Here is an 18460-nt window from a genome sequence, read left to right on the forward strand (position 1 = left end):
AATTCTCGAATTCGCCGGAAACTATACTCTAACGCTTCTCTTAACTCAAGAAACGTCAGTGTGATCAGTATCGATAGACTAGTATGAGCGTTCGAAGATAAATCGCGTCCCAAATCCTACTCGGGAAAATCCAATACGTGAGATCATCGATTTCAAACTGTTCTCCAATTAGTCTCTATCTAAACGAAAACACCTGCAGAATATTACACGTACAAATATCTCGCGAACCAATTGTAACAGCTTCGGTATGTTACGCGAATCGTTCTATCGACTTTTAGCAAGCACTCCAGGGTTTTTCGCCAGCGCGCGACGTCGTGGCCCCGGGAGCACGATCGGGAAGTTCGAATCCCCGTCTCCGCGACGGAACCGGCCGGGAACGACGTAACGAATTTGATTTACCAATCGGTCGTGTAATAACCGGGCAGGAGAGCCTGTTTCGATTACCGTTTGGAAACGGTCGCTCGCGATAATAGTCCCTTCCTCGTCGAGGTCCTTGTACTTTTTTTTCTTTCTCCATCGGGCTGGATATCCGATAAACGTCCCACTGGAATAGAAACGATCAGTTCGAGCGGTCCCACCGTCGGATAGGGAGGGGGCCACGGGGGAACTCGTTCGCCGATCCGGTCTGTGACTGGACAGTTTCTTCGGTGCCGAAGGGTCGAAGGTAGAGTGGTTACGCTTCTCGTCACGCCCGCGGCGTCGTCGGGACGCCGGCTACCGTGCGGCCGCACGCTGCGTCTTGCCTTCCTCGGTTGTACGTTAAACTTCAGACCATCTGCAACCCTTTGGTGATACTCTCGACGTGCTCCTTGGCTCGCATTCTCAACGCTTGGATGCTGGTCGTGCGTGGATCGTGGCCAGGAGGACTCGGTGGTGCTGTTGACACGTGGCCGCCGTTCCCTATGCTGGTCATCCCTGCCGTTAGGGTGCCTGTTGGTCAAACGCAGGATCTCCAATCAACGTGTTTTGCGAATACCCATACGGAAGTCGGATTCGTCAGATTGTTGTCGTTATGATCGGACTCGATTCTATTGTGCAAATCACAAAAATGCATTTTATTTCGATTTCTGTTGGAGCGTCAATATATCTACTTAACGTATCGCTATGGGTTGCTTCGATAATCGTATTATTTGAACAGACCGTTTCGAACCAGGCTAAGACATTGCTTGAATAATTTGAACGTGATTGTTTGAGCAATTGTATCGTTTTATTCGGTAAGATTGTGTCAATCCTTCGGTCAACGCTTTCGACGATTCTTGAGACGGACGAAATATTAAATGGATGATTTCGTAAAAAATAAAATCCAGAATCTAATGGTCAAGATATCGATTTTGACTTTGGCCGTCCTCATCGATCAGCGAACCTACGATAAAGTCAATAGAAACTTCGCTACCGAAATGTTCACTTCGCATCCGAGGAATTCTCCGACGGAATAGCGACCGCACGGTTGACTCGCTTCGCCAACGCATTATACGAAACAAAGCTAATCAGGTAGCTGGCTTGTCGAACCAACAGCGGTTCATCGATTCACCGTATCGTTTTTCTCGCGAGGAGATGCCATTAGGAGGTTCGTCTTACCCGGCACGGCGTTTCCAACGGCAGCGACGTTCGGCGGCGACGGCAGTCGTCTCGGAGACGTCAGATAACTGGGATATCCGGAGTGGGGTGCGGCCAGGAAGCCAGGAAGCGCACTCAACAGGCCCGGAGGAGTGAGCCAAGGGTCCCCTGGCAGACCCAGAGCCGGTCCAGCCACGTTTCTACCGAAGAACAGACAGCTTATCATTCATACAATCATCAGATAGGTTTTCGTCGAGAAAGCATCCTCCCGAACGCCTCGTTCCTTTCCCAAGAATTACCTCATGTTGGCAGCGTGATGGTACTCGCTGAGGCCGAGTCTCGCGGCCTCCATCTTCTCCTGTCTGCGCCATTTTGCCCGTCTGTTCTGGAACCACACCTGCAACGAAAACACGGGGCTGCATTATTAAATCATCATCCGCTGCCGGCTGCAGTGTCACCGCGAGATTGCATCCAATATTCCGGACAAAAGAAGTCCCGCGGTAAATAAGAGCAAGCGGAAGCGTCAACACAATCTGGAAATCGCGGTTGAACTCGGGTAAAATTGCCTTCGAGGCGGGGAGAGCAGGCGCGAGGAAAGTCAACGCGAAAATTTTTACGCGCGCGCGGCGAGGAGCGGCGTGGAGGGCTCGAGGGGGAGAGACATCCCCTAACGCCGGGGTAGCTAGAAAATGGAGTTCCTTTGGCCCGGCGCGGAGCGAGGCGGCGCGGCGCGGCGGTGTACAGGGCGAGAAAAGTCGCTGCCAAACCTCCCTCGTCTTCTGTTTCGCCGTCCTTTTCGAGTCTCTCTCCTACGGACTGTCTCTCTCCCTTCTGTCGAGCCTCTCTCCCTTTCTCTCTCTCTCTCTCTCTTTCTCTATCTCTCCTTTTCCCTCTTCCAGCCGGTCGCGCTGGTTTCTTCGGCTCGCTCCCTTTGCCGCGCTCTCGGAGGGTCGCAGAGAAATGTCTCTGGGCGGGGCGGTCCACCCCTGGAGGCAGCGCGGGGCAAGAAAAGGAGGTAAGAAGGGAGCTCGTAGGGTGAGTCCGCGCGGGGACCACCCTTCGACATCAAGAGGGTAACGAGGCTGCGGGGCGAAATCGAAAGTGAGCGACGGAGAGAGGCAAGGAGCTTCAAGGTGGACCCAAGAAAGCCGGGAGCGGCAGCCGCTGACGAGGAGGGATGAAAGGCTCGGTCGGCCATGTTGATTTCTTTATTGTAACATGGCTGCTGTTGGCAGCCGGTTAAAGTCTGTCGCGATAACCATCGGCTGCTGGCTTCTCGCCTTATGAATTATTCAGCGCCGAGGAGACACGCCGATAGGCCCTATCGAGCGTGTCCGCGACGAATCTGCGTGCCCCAAACTGGCGGCGTGGGTCGGAGATGGACCGACGCACCCGTCGATACCAGCGAGGACCATCGCTGCCCATCGCCTACCATCGCCGCTGCCTTTTTTGGCCGTCGAAGAAACGAGGAGTCACGGTCCTGCCGATTGGGTGTCTTTGTGCACTGCTTTGGCATAAGGGAATTCACTTGAATTTTCGATGATTTGCTTTTTCTTTAAGATCGTAGGGGCGTGCGAGCTTCGAATTAGGCTACTTTGCCTCCTGAGACGATAATTGATGGTAATGCCGGATCGATTGTATAGCTAATTTGATCGTGAATAGTTTGTTGAGATCGTTGATCGAATTTTACATAAACAATCTTACGGTTTTGGTTTATTGTTTGCGGAAAGTTACGAGTTCGTATTGCTGTTTCAGATTACAATACTTTTATAGCTTTCGTATGTTTTTTGGAAATAGTGGCATGAATAATTTTGTTAAGATACACTTTTATTTTGTATGTTAGTTTGATCAATTCTGTTTTGATAGCACGGTCACACCTTAAATAAACATATTCAAGTGGAACAGGATCATACAGAAAACACTTCAGTATACTTAGAAATGCAAGATTGGTTAAATTTTTACCGGATGAGTATACGAATACGAATAATTATCTCACGCATTTTATACATGAATAATCAAATTGAGCAGGTGAAATTTAAAACAAACGAAAAACTAAAACAATTTAAGATGATATAGATTATTTTTTACTTATTTGCACGATTTAAGAATACATTAAATATTTGCTTTTTCCCTGTTTGTTGCAATTCATGAAGAAAATATTTGTCCAACTCTCCTTATTTCTCCCTTTAAGAAACTAAATATTTTTGTTGAAGTTTATAATAATTCATCGCACTGTAGTATGAAATTAAAATTTTAACTATTAAATTATTATTATTTTTCAATAATATATGATATCAAAATCAAAGCGAGACGATTATCAATAACGAATGTTCCTCCAGTAAAACTGTTAGAATCTAGTGGTTCTCAATATTTTCTAACTTGCCTGTTCCTCAATAACCCGTTTGTCTAAATTGCACTCCTCATATTTTTTAATTTATATATTAGGTTGGTACAAACGTAATTACAATCTTGAACAACCAATCTTAAATCAGAACATTTAAATATCTTTCAATACATTCCATGAACCCGAATTAAAGTTGTTAATATCTATGCAAGATTTCTAACAAAAAATATGTTCCTTCGCTTATGAAAAATAGTTTATATTCAATTACTTTGTCTTCTTATAGACTGGGATATTGAATACGTTTACGACATTTGAAACGGGATTTATTTAAGTTATAGCATAATATTCATTTAGTTTCCGTGGTTTTCCCATTTGAAAAACATTTCATAAAGTCATTCAACAAAATAGTGCACCATAAGAATTTTATTTCTTTTTTTATTAAGTTTTGGAAACCTCGATTTAGGTTTATTTTTTTACAGAAGCGCCCCACAAGATGGCATTCTTGCCATAACGATTTATTCTGATATCCTCGTGGAGGATCAAATGCACAAAAGTCCTAAAAATTTGTACATCAATTTAACAATTACAATTTGGTTCGTTTTCGGGCATAACTAACTTCATATTTATCGAAAAAATAAACAAAATAAAGGAATGTTTCTCTATGTTCTTTCATTTTGTATATTTTCTAATACAAAAATTTCATGTCTTATTCGATAAATATAAAGTTAATTATTGTCGAAAGCAAACCAAATTCACAGAAATTGGTAACCCCACAGTAACAAGCTCCACTATCCTAATCGTTGACCAAATCCATCAAGCAGATAATTCGTGCCCACAATCCTGGATACAGGATGCATCATATAAACCTAAACCAATCTGATGTCCCGACATGCCGATCTCGAAGCCGGATTCCTCTTCCGTCATTATCACCCGCCGCGGCTCACAACGAAGCATAGAAGCTGTTCCGTCGCGTTCCTTTCCTTCACAGTCTCTCCGTAGCTCTGCGCCTCGTTTTATTATGTAATCTACTCCATAATTTCCCGTTTAACTCCCTGAATTCCCTCGGCTCATCCGTCTATCCGAAACCACCCCCGACCGTGCTGCATAAAACGGTCGGGCAGGGGTGTCGCGTTCGAATAATAAATATAGAGCAAATTGAATGTCCCGGGAAACGAAAGAGGAACGGCCGAAAACCTTGGCAGGAACGAACCGTTCAAACTGGATGACACCGGTGCGACGGATGGTGGAGGCGGGGTAGGACAGCGGGGGGGATTGATATCGAGGCATTCCCGGGCTCATCAGGACGATATTCCGCTCTCGAGGACGAGAAGCAATTTTCTTTCCTGGCTGCGTGGATGAGGCAAGGCCGTGGACAAGATGCCACGTAGAAATGATGGGAAAATAAGCGAATTTCCCTTCGTATCTCTTATATATTCGCTTCTTCTCGTCGCTCACTTCGTCTTCCTCTTTCACCGGGGCCGCGCAACCCTGCCTCCCTCCGAAGAGGAAAGTCGCTGCTGGCCGAGGCGGACGCCCCTCCCCCCTGCTCTCGCGGAAATATAAAGAACAGGGCTAACACGGCTTAACCGTTTTACGTCGTAAATTTATTAGAGTAGGTACTTCCACCTTCTCCATCTTCGAGCCGTCTCCCCGCGTTTCTTCCCTGCCTTCGAGCTTTCTTCCACCTCGACCCACCCTCTCCTCGCCCTTGTCTACCCGCGTCACGCTACTCGGCAATGATATTGCGAAGGTAAACTCGCTTAGACGGTTTAAATGCAAGAAAATTGGAATAAAATGGAAGTAATTCCGGGATTAAAATTGGACGTTCCGCTCGCCTAGCCTGCGTGGAGAAGCGTCGCGCGCATGATCGCCGAGGTCCGAGGGTGAGCTTCGGGAGCTTTGCTGGTCTATAGGTTGCGAAATGTCTTCTGAGATAATGATAATACAGATGACGGGTCTATGTCGCGATTAATTTACTGCGCTGATTGTTTTTCTAGCCGAGGGATGAAACGGACAAAGGCTCATTCGTAAGGTGCCACTAATAGTTATTACGATATTTTTCTTTTGATGTTTTAATTAACAGCTAAAATGGACTGTTGCGTACTTCGTCACAGAAATACTTTAGTATTTTTTACGAGGCCTGCTATTTAAATTTAATACTTCGAACGTTCGCTAGTTTTATTTTTAGATTTTATTAAATATAACACACCATCCTTGTGAAATATCAAAGCAATGGCATTCAACCGAAAATCAAATGCTGGTAATTTTTCAAATGAAATTTTGAAAATATATATTTCTGTAGTATTTTTTACCAGGTGGTATTGAAGAAAATTCTGTATGGATTTTGCAATCCGATAATTTTTTCACACAAAACTTTTTTTGTTACTTAAAAATGAAAGCCGAAAATTAATTTATACATAATTCGATTCTGCGTAAAAAGTACTACAGAAATATATTTTTTCAAAATTTTATTTGGAAAATTACTAGTATATTTGATTTTCAGTCGAATGCCCTCCCTTATAATACAAAAAATGCTATGATTTTATATATGAGCCGTTTATTTTGAAAGTGGCATAAGTCACTTTACCGTAATGAAAAGTGGTGATTTTTTAATGTTTATACGAAATTATTTATACTGAGAAAAATATCAGTATCCTGAGATAACAAAGACAAGTAAATCTTCTCGAAAGTTAGCATCCATATTTTTAAACGTGTTAAAACCCAAACCCTTAAATATATCAACTTAAAAACAAAGTGACTTATGCCACTTTCAAAATAAACGGCTCATATATGAATTCGTACGTGATGTTTATTTTTATATACGTTTCGTCAAATCTTTTTACGAGTTAGCTAGACATCGTAAATGTCACGGGTATGTCGCCGTGGTAGCGAAACTTGTTAAAATATTACGCGATAATTTACATCAATTAGTAACGTACACAAATTACCGGGAAAAAAAACATGAAGAATTATGCGCCTTTCGATTCACGCCGTACGAGCCAGAGAAGCGTAGCATTCGGGAAGCGATGTTGAATCGGGCAAGCATTGTACGGAGCAGCCTGTGCAAATGACAAAGTCAACAAGAGGCCAGTCAAAAATTCCGCGGAAAAATGGGGGAGCAACGATGAATTTTGATTCGCGGCGACGCGACGCGACGGGGGCCGGAGCGATGGCAGCGGCGCCGAATTTTCGATGCGCCGTGTGTCGCGACACGCGGGGAACACATGCTCGGAAACGGTGGCCGCCGAAAACGCGTTCACGCCAAGCCCCGTTACTTTCGACAGAAAACCACTTTGCCGTTGGCGCGCGGCCAGTCGGACCTGGAAAATGTCGGTCCGCGTACGGACGACGGAGCGGGAAACAGAGTGGTCGTTTACAGGGAAATATCGACGTTAATGTCGTACCCGGCGGCTGCGTAACAGCTTTCCGAGATCGGTCCTCCCGTACGGTGACACGCGTTGACGAGTTCTTTCTCTCTCTCTCTCTCTCTCTCTCTCTCTCTCTCTCTCTCTCTTCTTCTCCCTATTTCTCGTTCTCTGTTTGACAGAGGCAACGTATCGCGGGCGAAAATCAGTTTTCCCGTCGTGTCCCGCCATTTCTTTCATCGCCGGCTGCCGCCGCCGCCGCCGCGGCGTCTTCTCACTGCTACGCGCATCGTTCCGGGACGATGATCGCTTTATCCTCGCTCCGACGACGGCTCTTCGGCTCTCAAACTCGGATTAGCGCCGGTAAAAAGGTATTCGGGCCGCTCACGCCACGGCGCGCGCATTGTCGCTTCGCCGCGGTATTAACAGATTTCGGCTATTGTTCGCCGATCAAGGTGGTCCTACGGCCCTTTGAAAGAGTTGCGGACCGGCAGAGGTGTCACTGCGCGTCTCACGCTCCTATGCTCCCGCTTTTTTCTATGAGATCTCCACCGTGATCCACTTGATTCGCGGTGGCGCAACGTGTGCATTGCTAATAGTCGCTCCACGATGCGTGAAGCCAGGAACACACCCCCGGCTCGGTGGTCAAACTTCAGCTTCCCGGTGTTCGAAAAAATGCTTCTCGGATCTTACGAGGTTCTTGTCAGGATTGACCTCGATATGGTGGAAATTATTATCACATAACTTGTGGCAAATTCCACCGCGTGATCTATCGATATGTACAATTGTTATCATTTAATTTGTGGGAAGTTTTACCAGGTTCTCCTTATTTCTTCAACTTGAGGATGATTTCTGGTTCTTTGAAAAAAATTTTTGGTTCTACGTATTGAGCAATGCTGGGCATCAATCGATTAACATTAGTAATTTGATTAAATGATTTATGAAAACGATTAAAGGCATTCATCATCGAAAAGTCACCGATTGAGTTATCGATTCGTGAATGTAATCGTCCAGTCGTTGATTAAAGGCATTAATTGTCGAGAAATCGACGATTGAATAAAACGATTGATGAAATTATCATGTTTATTATTTTATTATATTTTATATATCTACAATTTTATATCGATGGATTATTTAAATCAGAACGAAATTTATCAGACAAGGCATCAATCTCTTAGGGAGATGATAAAGTTATGATAACAGAAAAAGATTACGTTGATAACAAAAATTTCGTATGTTTTTCTTTGTAATACAAAATAAGCAGACTTTGGAAATAAGCGCAAGCCATCTTTCCAAATGCTGTTTCAATGCAGCCATATTTAATAGGATTTTTGTAAAATCCTTACAAAATCCAGCAAAGATATACAGACTTGTTTAAATGTCACTAGACTATATACTTTACGTTCTCAGATTACGACATTATAAATCGGAAGACGGAAACGCGCAATAATCGAAAGATCCAACAAATCGCAACAAAATCAAAATATCAAAATAGGAATTCTCGAGTGCACCTCTGAGTAAACAGACATTTTCATTAATTCACAAAGACCAGAATAAAACGTATTTCAAGCTGAAGTAAAAATGTTATCGAACTTCCGGGATGATTCGACAATAAAATCCGTCGTCCAAGAACAAGCTAATATCCGTGGACTATATAGGAGATAAATAGCCTTTTTTTCCTATTTATAAATAAATAAATGGGATCGAACGATCTTGTCTTCGTTAGTGTCGAGTCCGGGAAAGGTACTGCCAGTTCTTGACGTATAGGAAAGGAGCTAATGGTTATTTTTCCGTCGGGTGTATTACAAGTTTATCAAAGCGCTATATACAGGAAGGAGCGGGGAAAGAAGAGAAGGGAAGAGGGGCGGACACGTTTCGAATATAAGCCTAGATTCCGGTCCAGAGCACCGTGGTATGCATAGAGAAGGGAGATGTTTGGAGAGGGTTGGAGTCTATTATTCACCGTGCTTTTTATACCCCCTCCCCTCCGGCGAGCCCTGGTTCTCCACCCTAGCCCATAGTATTTCCCCTTCCCTCGGGCCCGGGCCTGTCAAACTGTCGTGCAAATTCAATCCTATACAGTCGTTCTCATTTCAATTCGGGTTTCGGAGCGTGCCGAAAGGACAGCGTCTGTGCATCCGCAGTGCGGATACGTTCCGAGGATAATTGACGATGCGGCGTGACTCGTGCAGCGTTCGAGTTAAATCAATTCCGCAGGGCGGAGGCGGGGGTGTGGGTAGTCGGTCGGTATCTAGTTAAACGGACCGAGCTGGTTCGCCGATCGCGTCGACTTTGGTTACGATTTTGATCCTCGACGCGATTTTACAGCCGCGGCCGTCGTTGACAATTATTTTAGCCGAGTTTGTAACTCGGTTTCGATTAAACGCGATTTATTCGAGGTACCCGATTCAATTCGCTGGCGAACTGAAATTTTCGTGCGGAGATTGGAGCCAGTTTATGACGGCGTCGCGATTCCAAGAAAACGAATAATTATTTTAGACGAACTTTTAACTCGTTCACGGTTCAACGCAATTTATTTGCGCGTCTTGGATTCGACTCCTCGACGACGACAGTCTTAAACGGTGAAATTTTGGGATTTACAAAATTGTCGAGAAGGGATGTGCTCGATCTCTTACACGATTTTAGAGTCCTTAGTTATCGTTTGGAATTATGTTAGCCTTTGTAACTTGTTCGATAATAAATCGAAGATAATGAACTCGAACGGTGAGAATGAATGTACTCCATAAGTAACTCTATATATTGTGATTGTAAGTTATGTGAATTCCATAGCGTTTCAAGTCGGACAGACGGATGATTTGAAGATGCAAGTATGTTCGCCGATAGCGTCGTATTTCGTTACCGTTTCGATCCCCGTAGCGATTTTATATTCTCGGTCATTGTTGACAATCGTTTTCGCCAAATTTGTAATTCGTTTTCAATTGACCACAATTTATTTACGGACCCAATCGCTCGGTTGGTGATAATAACCTTGAACGATAAAATGGAACATAATTTCTGATATCGTGTCGTTGCTACTGCAAAAAGATGAGTAGTTTTGATAATACGTACGTAAATTGAACATAGCAATGATTTGAAGATGCGAATTAGTTCGCCAATCGTGCCAGTGTTTTTTTATATAGCTAACGATAATTATTTCAGCTCAGTTTGTAAGTTGTCTCCGATGAGATACAATTTACTTCAGAATCTCGCATTCAATCTACAGTAAAGAGGGGTAATTTCTAACGACCGTAAGGTAATTTTGACAGCGTTCAGAATTCGACAGAGGATGTACAGGGAGGCTGAGCACCACTGGCAGGCTCCTCCAATAAAGCCACCCCTGTCGTTGCGTGTAATCACCCTTAAACACTCCAACGCCCCGTCCTAACCCCGGCGTACAGCGATACAATACTAATGTGCTACAAATAACATCCCAAACACGAGGCGATTTCACTTTTACAATGAGACTAAACGGCTCCGTGCACGCCGAGGATACGCCACGGATCGTTCCGCTGGTACTCGAGAGGATCCTTGCCCGCCGTTCCCGAACAATGAGTTGTTGTGCGTTCTTTTCACGCTGGATCACGATCTTTCTCTGTCACGAAGTCATCGAACGAACCACCTCGATCTTTTCAACGGAGCGCGATCTCGAAACTGCCAGTTGTTTTATTCTTACAATAACTAATCTAAACCAAACATTTCTTACATATGGTTAAGCGTAACTTGATTATATAATGTGTAATATAATATTATATTATATTGATTATATATTATATTAATTATGCAGGGTGCCCCTAAATTATGGTACTTCCGGGAAATGAGGGATTCCTGAGGTGACTTGAAGTAACTTTTTCCGTAGCGAAAATGCAATCAGTGACTTCGTTTACGAGTTATTAACAAAAAACAATGACCAGTGAATGGCGACCTCGCCTGGCGCAAGACGAATCAGTGAAACTGGGCTTCGCGCGCTCGTTGGCTGAGCCGCCTCGCGCCAGTTGAGCTCGCCACTCATTGGTCAGCATTTTTCGCAAATAATTCGTTAACGATGCCTCGGAGAAAATTTTTGTACAGGAAAAAGTTGCTTCGAATGACCTCAGAAATCTCTGATTTCCCGGAAGTACCATAATTTTGGGACACCCTGTATATAAGCGTAACTTGATATAAAGTAATTAGAGTAAATTCTCTCCAATTGTCGCTCAGCTTGTAAACAAAAATGGACAATTTGAGAAGACTATTCGAGCCTTGCGGCTTGTTTTTATCGTCGACAATCGGCGACTACAAAAACAAGCCGCGAAGCTCGAATAGTCGTATCTCTTCTTCCCAAATCGTCCATTTTTGTTTACAAGCTGAAGAACAATTGGAGATAATTTACTGTACTTCGCAATTTTGCGGCCAGAATTTTATTTTTACAATAACGAAATTAAATGAAAAATTATTTGGCAATGTCTTGCTCGAATCTGACGCGAGATGTAGTCGTTTTCGCATTATTATCATCCAGAATAAAATTATTGCCATAAAAGAAACAAATTACTTGAACTGACGAAAAATTTAAAGCTGTTAAACGATAGAGGAAAAATAATATTTACACGAGTTTCAGTGGAACGAGCCATCCGAAAATATTTTAATAAATATAGAAAGAACACTCCATTGAACTCGATATCGTATCTGCTATCACCGTTGATCGTGACATCTGATTTCACGCAAACGAACGACAGAAAAACAGGGAAGATCAGAGGATTTATTTCAGACATCGAATAAGGGAGTTCGAATATACGCTAATTATCGGGAGATTTTAAAAATACCGTTCCAGAATAGTAGGAAGATATTTCCGCAGCCGCCGGATCGCACAATGCTCGGAGCGAAACGTATTTATTTGCGCAGTCTGTCAGTATCCATCGTGCCGCGGGAATAAATACACGATAAATATACGGAATATTCAGGTTATTTAATGATCGAGGATTTATTCGAAGTATCCAAGGTATCGCGCGACGGATATTAATCGCGGGATAAAGAGCCGCGTAATCGTTCGAACTTGGAATTGGCCTAATTCGTGTGGATATTCTATTTCGCGAGTTCTCGCATCATTAATCGAGGTACCTATTTAACGGCGGCATAATGCACAGTGAGTGGGGATGAATGTTATTAATACAGCTCGGCGAAGCCATCCAGAAGACAAAGGATTATTAAATTGCGGGTAATCTAAAGACAGACAGATGGAAGGTGAAGGTAAGCTCTCGTAATTCTTTGAAAAAAGGATCCGTGCGCCAGCGAGAATAATATACTGGCAATTACGTAGAGGATTGAACATGCTCCTTTTTTTCTTCTCCATTCTTTCGTTTCCTCTCTCTCTTTCTCTCTTTCTCTTTCTTTCTCTTTCCTTCTTGCGAGAAGGATTATGAACGATCGACTTTCTCAATGATCGGAGAAACACGGAAGTGTCAAGAACACGAATCGTGCCCTGAAATTCGATCCTTCTTATTAAGACCCTGTCGACGTCGAAGGAAAAGGGGAGTTTAAATCGAACGGAGGATGCAGGGCTCGCTTTTACGAAAGAAATATAATTCCACGGAATTATGAACACGTGCTCGCGATATTGTTTAACGAAAGGCTTACTGTTTGGTTCCGTTAGTCGTATCATGAAATATTATTAGTTTAGACCAGTGGTCGGCAAACTCATTAGTCAACAAAATTTTTTCAATTTGAACTATATAGGTGGGTATATTGTTATTAACTTAATTAGGGTACTCCTAAGAGCTGGCCTTTGCTAAAAATGTTCTGAATCTGATCGAGGTAGGAAGAGCCACAAATCAAGAGGCCAAAGAGCCGCAACTCAAGAGGCCAAAGAGCCGCATGTAGCTCGCGAACCGCGCTTTGTTGACCACTGGCTTAGACAAATTTTTTCATTGCCAAGGTACTACAAATATTATATATTATAATATATTATTTTATAATATATTACTAATATGTTATTATATTTATAATATTATTTATTTGTTATATTAATAATATATTATTAATATATTATTTTATATTATATTATTATTATATACTCGCAGTCGCTTGATTCTCGTGACACATACAGGGTGCCCCAAAAATGTCTCGCAATCCGGAAATGGGGAATTCCTGAGGTCGAAGCAACTTTCTCCTTAGAGAAAATACAATCCGCGGCTTTGTCTGCGAGTTATCAACGAAAAACAGTGATCAATGAGAGGCGAGATCAACAATTACAAAATTCCTTATGGTGAAAACAAGATAGCAATGTCATTTAGTTTCTTAATATGCACATTTTCCAGGAATTAAAAAGTATGCAAATGCCATAGATGCATAAAGATCCGCAGTCTAGATATAACACACGGCATAAAATTCTGGGAATTCACGGGATCCCTTTGCTAAATTGTTTTAATATTCCGTGAAAACGTACGTTGCATTTAATAAAACAGTTTAATCCTCTGTGGCTCGGTGTAATTTTAAAGTCGTATACCTATTTACTATGTTTTTGAGACTAATTACATTTTCAGCCACAATATTGCAAAAATATCTTGTACTGTTGTTCCTTCCTCATATTTGGGATCATGCATCATAGTTTTAAACTGTTACTTCACATATCAAAGAAAATTTATTTTCAAAGTGACGTGCATATAAGAGGACATTGTTCAATTTCCAATAGAACAAATTAATAGGATAATGCCAATATTAAATAAAAATTGAAAGTTACGACGAAATTATGAAAAAATTCTTAACATCGTTGAAATTATTGTGAACGTTTAAATTAAGTTTACGAACAATTTAAATTCCTTTTTAATATCGTTTATTTTCTAATAATTCATTGCATCTTTAATGACATAATTTTACATAGGAAAAGGGTAAGAGAATCTGTAAATATCATAATAATTTGTTTGTTAAACAGTTGGACATCGCCCATAAAATTCGAGTTTAGTACAGTTAATATCTGCGGGCGAGATGATAACGTCTTACTTAAATCTTGACTTTATACCCAACAAGAAACAACTTATGCAAACGAGCTTATTAACAACCTAAACAGACAAAAATCTACAAAATCGGATGCAACGATCGATATTTCCGAACCGACCGGTCAGAGAGTCCATTCCGGAGAGCCGTAATCTTTCAGCGGCCGCTCGTCGGCGGGGTGTTTACGCGAAAATATCGGCAAGCGATCGCAGAGGCGGATTCCGGGGCCAAAGGCCGCGCGGCGGATTAACAATTCCGAGGTCCCGTTCAATTAATCCGGCTCGGGCGGCGCAAGAGGCTCGTTTGATCGAGATATCGCGCTGCCCTTTAACGAGTAACCGATGTCAAACGCAGCCAGAGACGAGCGGCGAAAGGAAAGGGAAGCCTGAAGTCGGTCTCGCCGGGGAATACACCGAATTCGAGATATATCCAGCAGAACTAACTATTAATTTGGTTCCCAGGGTGGTAGTAGACACGAGGCCGGTGGTTGTGGGAGGGGTGGCGGGGGGAGCCGCGCGGGAAGGAGAAGAGGGGCGTCGGAGGCAGGACCAGAAAGCCTTCGGGGCAACAGATTACTGTGCACAGCCTATGGATCCTCTCCCCTTCGCGTTCTACCCCCTGTCCTCGGCCCCCACCGTTGCCCATCTCCTGGTCGAACGTGGCCGACCCGTGAAGTTAATAATCATCAAAAGTCACGGTGTTTGTCGAGGGCGGCCGCCCTTTGTGCGCCCACGCGTGCTCCTGACGCTAATATGACTCCGCCCGGGCTTTATTACGAGTTATTAGAGTTATTACATCGGCGACGGATTTTCACGTGCAGCCACGCTGCTGCAACCGGCTGCAACCGCGTTTCCCTAACATCCCGCTCCGTCGTCCCTCTTTCGTCTTTTTCCGACCGGACCTTTTAATCATCGTTATCGTGCCCGGTATCACCCTGCCGCGTCTCTTCAACGGGCAGTTATTCCTCCCTCGGGGACTACGCCACGGCGGACGATATTTCTGTGACTAGAACGAAAAACGTCGGGAATCACGATTTCGAAAAAGTTAAGTTAACGCGTTAATTAAACTGCGGCACGTAGGAGAAAATTCACGGAAACAAAATCAAGAAGCTCGCAAAAATTATGCGATTTGAAGCACTACTAATGCGAACCATTAGTGATCGGAACTTTAAGCATCAATATCTCGGAAGTGGAAATATGCGTCGCGCGGCGTTCTTCTTTGTGCAACCACGGATTTCTCCGCGCGTTTTGCTCGTTTGGGTTCGTTTAGGTTCGTTTGTATCGCGTTTATATGTTTATTTCACTGTTTTTGAAGGTCGTGCACTCTCGTGCGGAGGCGAAACTTGTTAATTTAGTAAATGTTGGAAATATCATGGCATTTGCCATTGTATCAATGTGTCGTTTGTATCTACACGGTGTCCCAAAATTATAGTATTATACTTCCGGGATTTAAGTAGTTCCTGAAGTCATTTGAAGCAACTTTTTCCTTGGTGCAAATGCAATCAACGGCTTCGTTTACGAGTTATTAAAGAAAAATGCTGACCAATGAGAGGCGAGCTCGGCTGGCTTGCTTACCTCGCGCCAGCTGATCTCATTGGTCAGCGTTTTTCGTTAATAACTCGTAGAAAAAGCTGCAGATTGCATATGCGCTAAGGAAAAAGTTACTCCAAATGATTTCAGAAACCACTTATTTCCCGGAAGTACCATAACTTTGGGACATTTTGTATACAATTATCGACTACATGTATCTCGTTTTTGTTGTTGTCCATGAACAATCGATGAACGTTTGGTGTATATTATAGCATCATCACTTTTTTTTAACTCCTATATTAATGCTCTTATTTGGTACTACTATTGATTATAGTTGCATGATTACATTGTATTGAAACATGAACAGTTACATGAGCAGTTTTCTGAGAATATCTGCGTAACAGATTTTGGCAACGGGATTTATGTGATCATATATTCTTCTCTGGCATTATTTGGTCTACCTTGTGATTTATTTTTCGATTGAAGGAATTTTTAGGATTTTCTTAATATCAATGTTTCTAACGAACCGTGACGCTTTTAAAATTTATTGTAATATTTGCAATTATTGATTTTTGATGTTTTAAATATCTGATTTCGTAGCCATATTCTGGATTTGAGGTTATGTTTGTATGTACTCTACTAATAATTGTAAAATAAAGAGTAAAGTTATCTGTTTATTTCTCACAGTTTTACGTTTTCGATATGTGCTGAAGTCTGCGATCGGTCGATCGTAATTGAATGAGTTATGACGCACACCTCGGCACAGGCTCGAAATAGAAAAAACGGAATTGGCCCAGAAAAACGTTTATTGATCGTATCACTGTGAATGCGCTGGTTGTGGCCACTAAATCATCTCTGAGCGCCTTTGAGATTATCGTTTTTCTAGACTCTGGAATCTAAAGAGCATGAGCTAACTTCGATACGTAATAAATTCAGAGATTTTCACTCAGTGAATCCACTTTCATCTACGAAAAGTGCTGTTGCACTGACTTGTATCATTTATATTCATCTGTACCTGTAATCTATACATTTTAAGAATCTGTACACTATTTTCATTTATCAACTTCGATTTCCCAAAAGTGAGGTAATAGCAAAAATCGTCTTGCAGATTTGTGTTGGACGGTTAAAGAGTGTGCCTCCACTATTTTTTAATCTAAAAATAAAATTATAAATATTGTGTAATCTTTAAAAATTTGAAATCATTTTCAAGTCAGCAAAAGTCATAATCTTAGGTTAAATTCTTCCGTCAATGAAACGAAACAATTTAATAGAAGACAATCGATTTAGTAGTATAGATCATTTTCAAATTATGCAACGAATATGCCAGAGTAATTGCCCCTTGAAATGTGGTCACAAATACTGTATCCATTCTACTCGAATGATGCACGATGCGTCACTTATGCGGGACAAAGATGCAAAAACCTAGATTCTTGTGAGCACAGATTAAGCTCGTAAGTCTGTAGACAGTAAAATTCAAAGAAATATCCCTAAAAGCGTTAGTTGATCATAGGGGTTGTTTTCACCCTTTCGATCTAAACGATTTGTCGATACTGAAACACCTAAAACTCGGCTACAATTGTTCGTTTATAACCAACGATTCGTGGATCCGTAACGAATATCGGTCGAACTAGCGAAGATTTGTCGTCGAGCCGGTCTCTTGAGCGGGTCGCGCGGACATATTGCCCGGTAAATGGCTCCGCGGTGACAAAGGGTGCATTCATCCAAGGCCGATTCCGCGGCTGGCGTCGAAAAAGGGAGTCCGCGGCACAATGAACGCGCGGTGTCAAAATACGAGGGCCATAAGGCTAATTTGCCGAATTTCTGCGTGCCTTATTCACGCGAAACACCCTCGCGATTATGTCGAAAGCGACGCCGGGGTCGCGGGGCCCCGTTGTTTCGACCGCATTCAGACCGAGTCTTTAAAACGAGACCCGGGCTAATGACAGCGGCGGATGAAAGCTCCCGCGGCTTTGATTTCACCGCGATTGGACGTCTAGATTCAGATCCGGGAAGTGGGTCGGATAATTAACTGTGTTCTTAGGGGCGTTTTTTTTTTCTTCTCTTGGAGCTAGTTTCTTATGTGCCGATCAAAGGCGCGTAACGCTGGACGGAACGATGAAGTTTTTACGGTTCTACTTTGCGTGTCCACACCCACAAGTGCAAATTAGTTCTTCTTTCGTTGGTGAGGAATCTATATTTTTCTTAAGCACTCGCATTGCGATTTCTTTCGCAATGTAGATTAGCACTTCTTTGATTTCAATCATTTCCCTGATAGAACGAGGCAATTTTTGGTTTTTGTATAACTTCGATTACTTTCATTCCCAAAATATGATAACAGAAGAATCTGTAGAAGCAATAAATAACGTTTATATTTAGCGTATTATGTAAATCAGTATCACGAGTCCGACTTGGTATAGTGCGAGGGACTAGTATATGCGGATGTGTTCGTCATGTTTTGTGAAGTTACGGAAATACGTAACTTATCCTTTTGCACTTGCATGTGCCGTCTTAAGGGACATAACAAAATATCTGATAATAGAACACTTTCTATGTTAAAAATGATCATTATATGATCTTACGCAAAATTCTATTTACATTAATTATTTGGAATTATTTCCATTATAATGCCAAAGATTAGTTTGTGGTATATGCCGCAGTAACTCGGTGCATGCGTTTACTACTCATTTTCACCGAATAAA

General features: G+C 42.5%; 1 protein-coding gene across 2 annotated transcripts in view; it reads right to left on the reverse strand.

Annotated features, from left to right (window-relative positions):
- Positions 1 to 635: 635 nt before the first annotated feature.
- Positions 636 to 18460, reverse strand: part of LOC143260748 (retina and anterior neural fold homeobox protein 2) — a 77219-nt gene continuing 59394 nt past the window's right edge. Inside the window, exons 3-5 of one of the 2 annotated variants that reach the window (XM_076527304.1) lie at positions 1857 to 1954; positions 1579 to 1757; positions 636 to 930 (exon numbers count right to left, since the gene is read on the reverse strand). In XM_076527304.1, coding sequence (XP_076383419.1) covers positions 767 to 930; positions 1579 to 1757; positions 1857 to 1954 — 441 coding nt within the window. In that variant the 3' untranslated portion in view covers positions 636 to 766. Of the gene's footprint in view, positions 1029 to 1578; positions 1758 to 1856; positions 1955 to 18460 lie in introns of both variants that reach the window. The other variant, XM_076527305.1, reaches the window with a different exon arrangement.

The sequence above is a fragment of the Megalopta genalis genome, chromosome 19 (genome assembly GCF_051020955.1).
Source record: "Megalopta genalis isolate 19385.01 chromosome 19, iyMegGena1_principal, whole genome shotgun sequence".
NCBI lineage: Eukaryota > Metazoa > Arthropoda > Insecta > Hymenoptera > Halictidae > Megalopta > Megalopta genalis.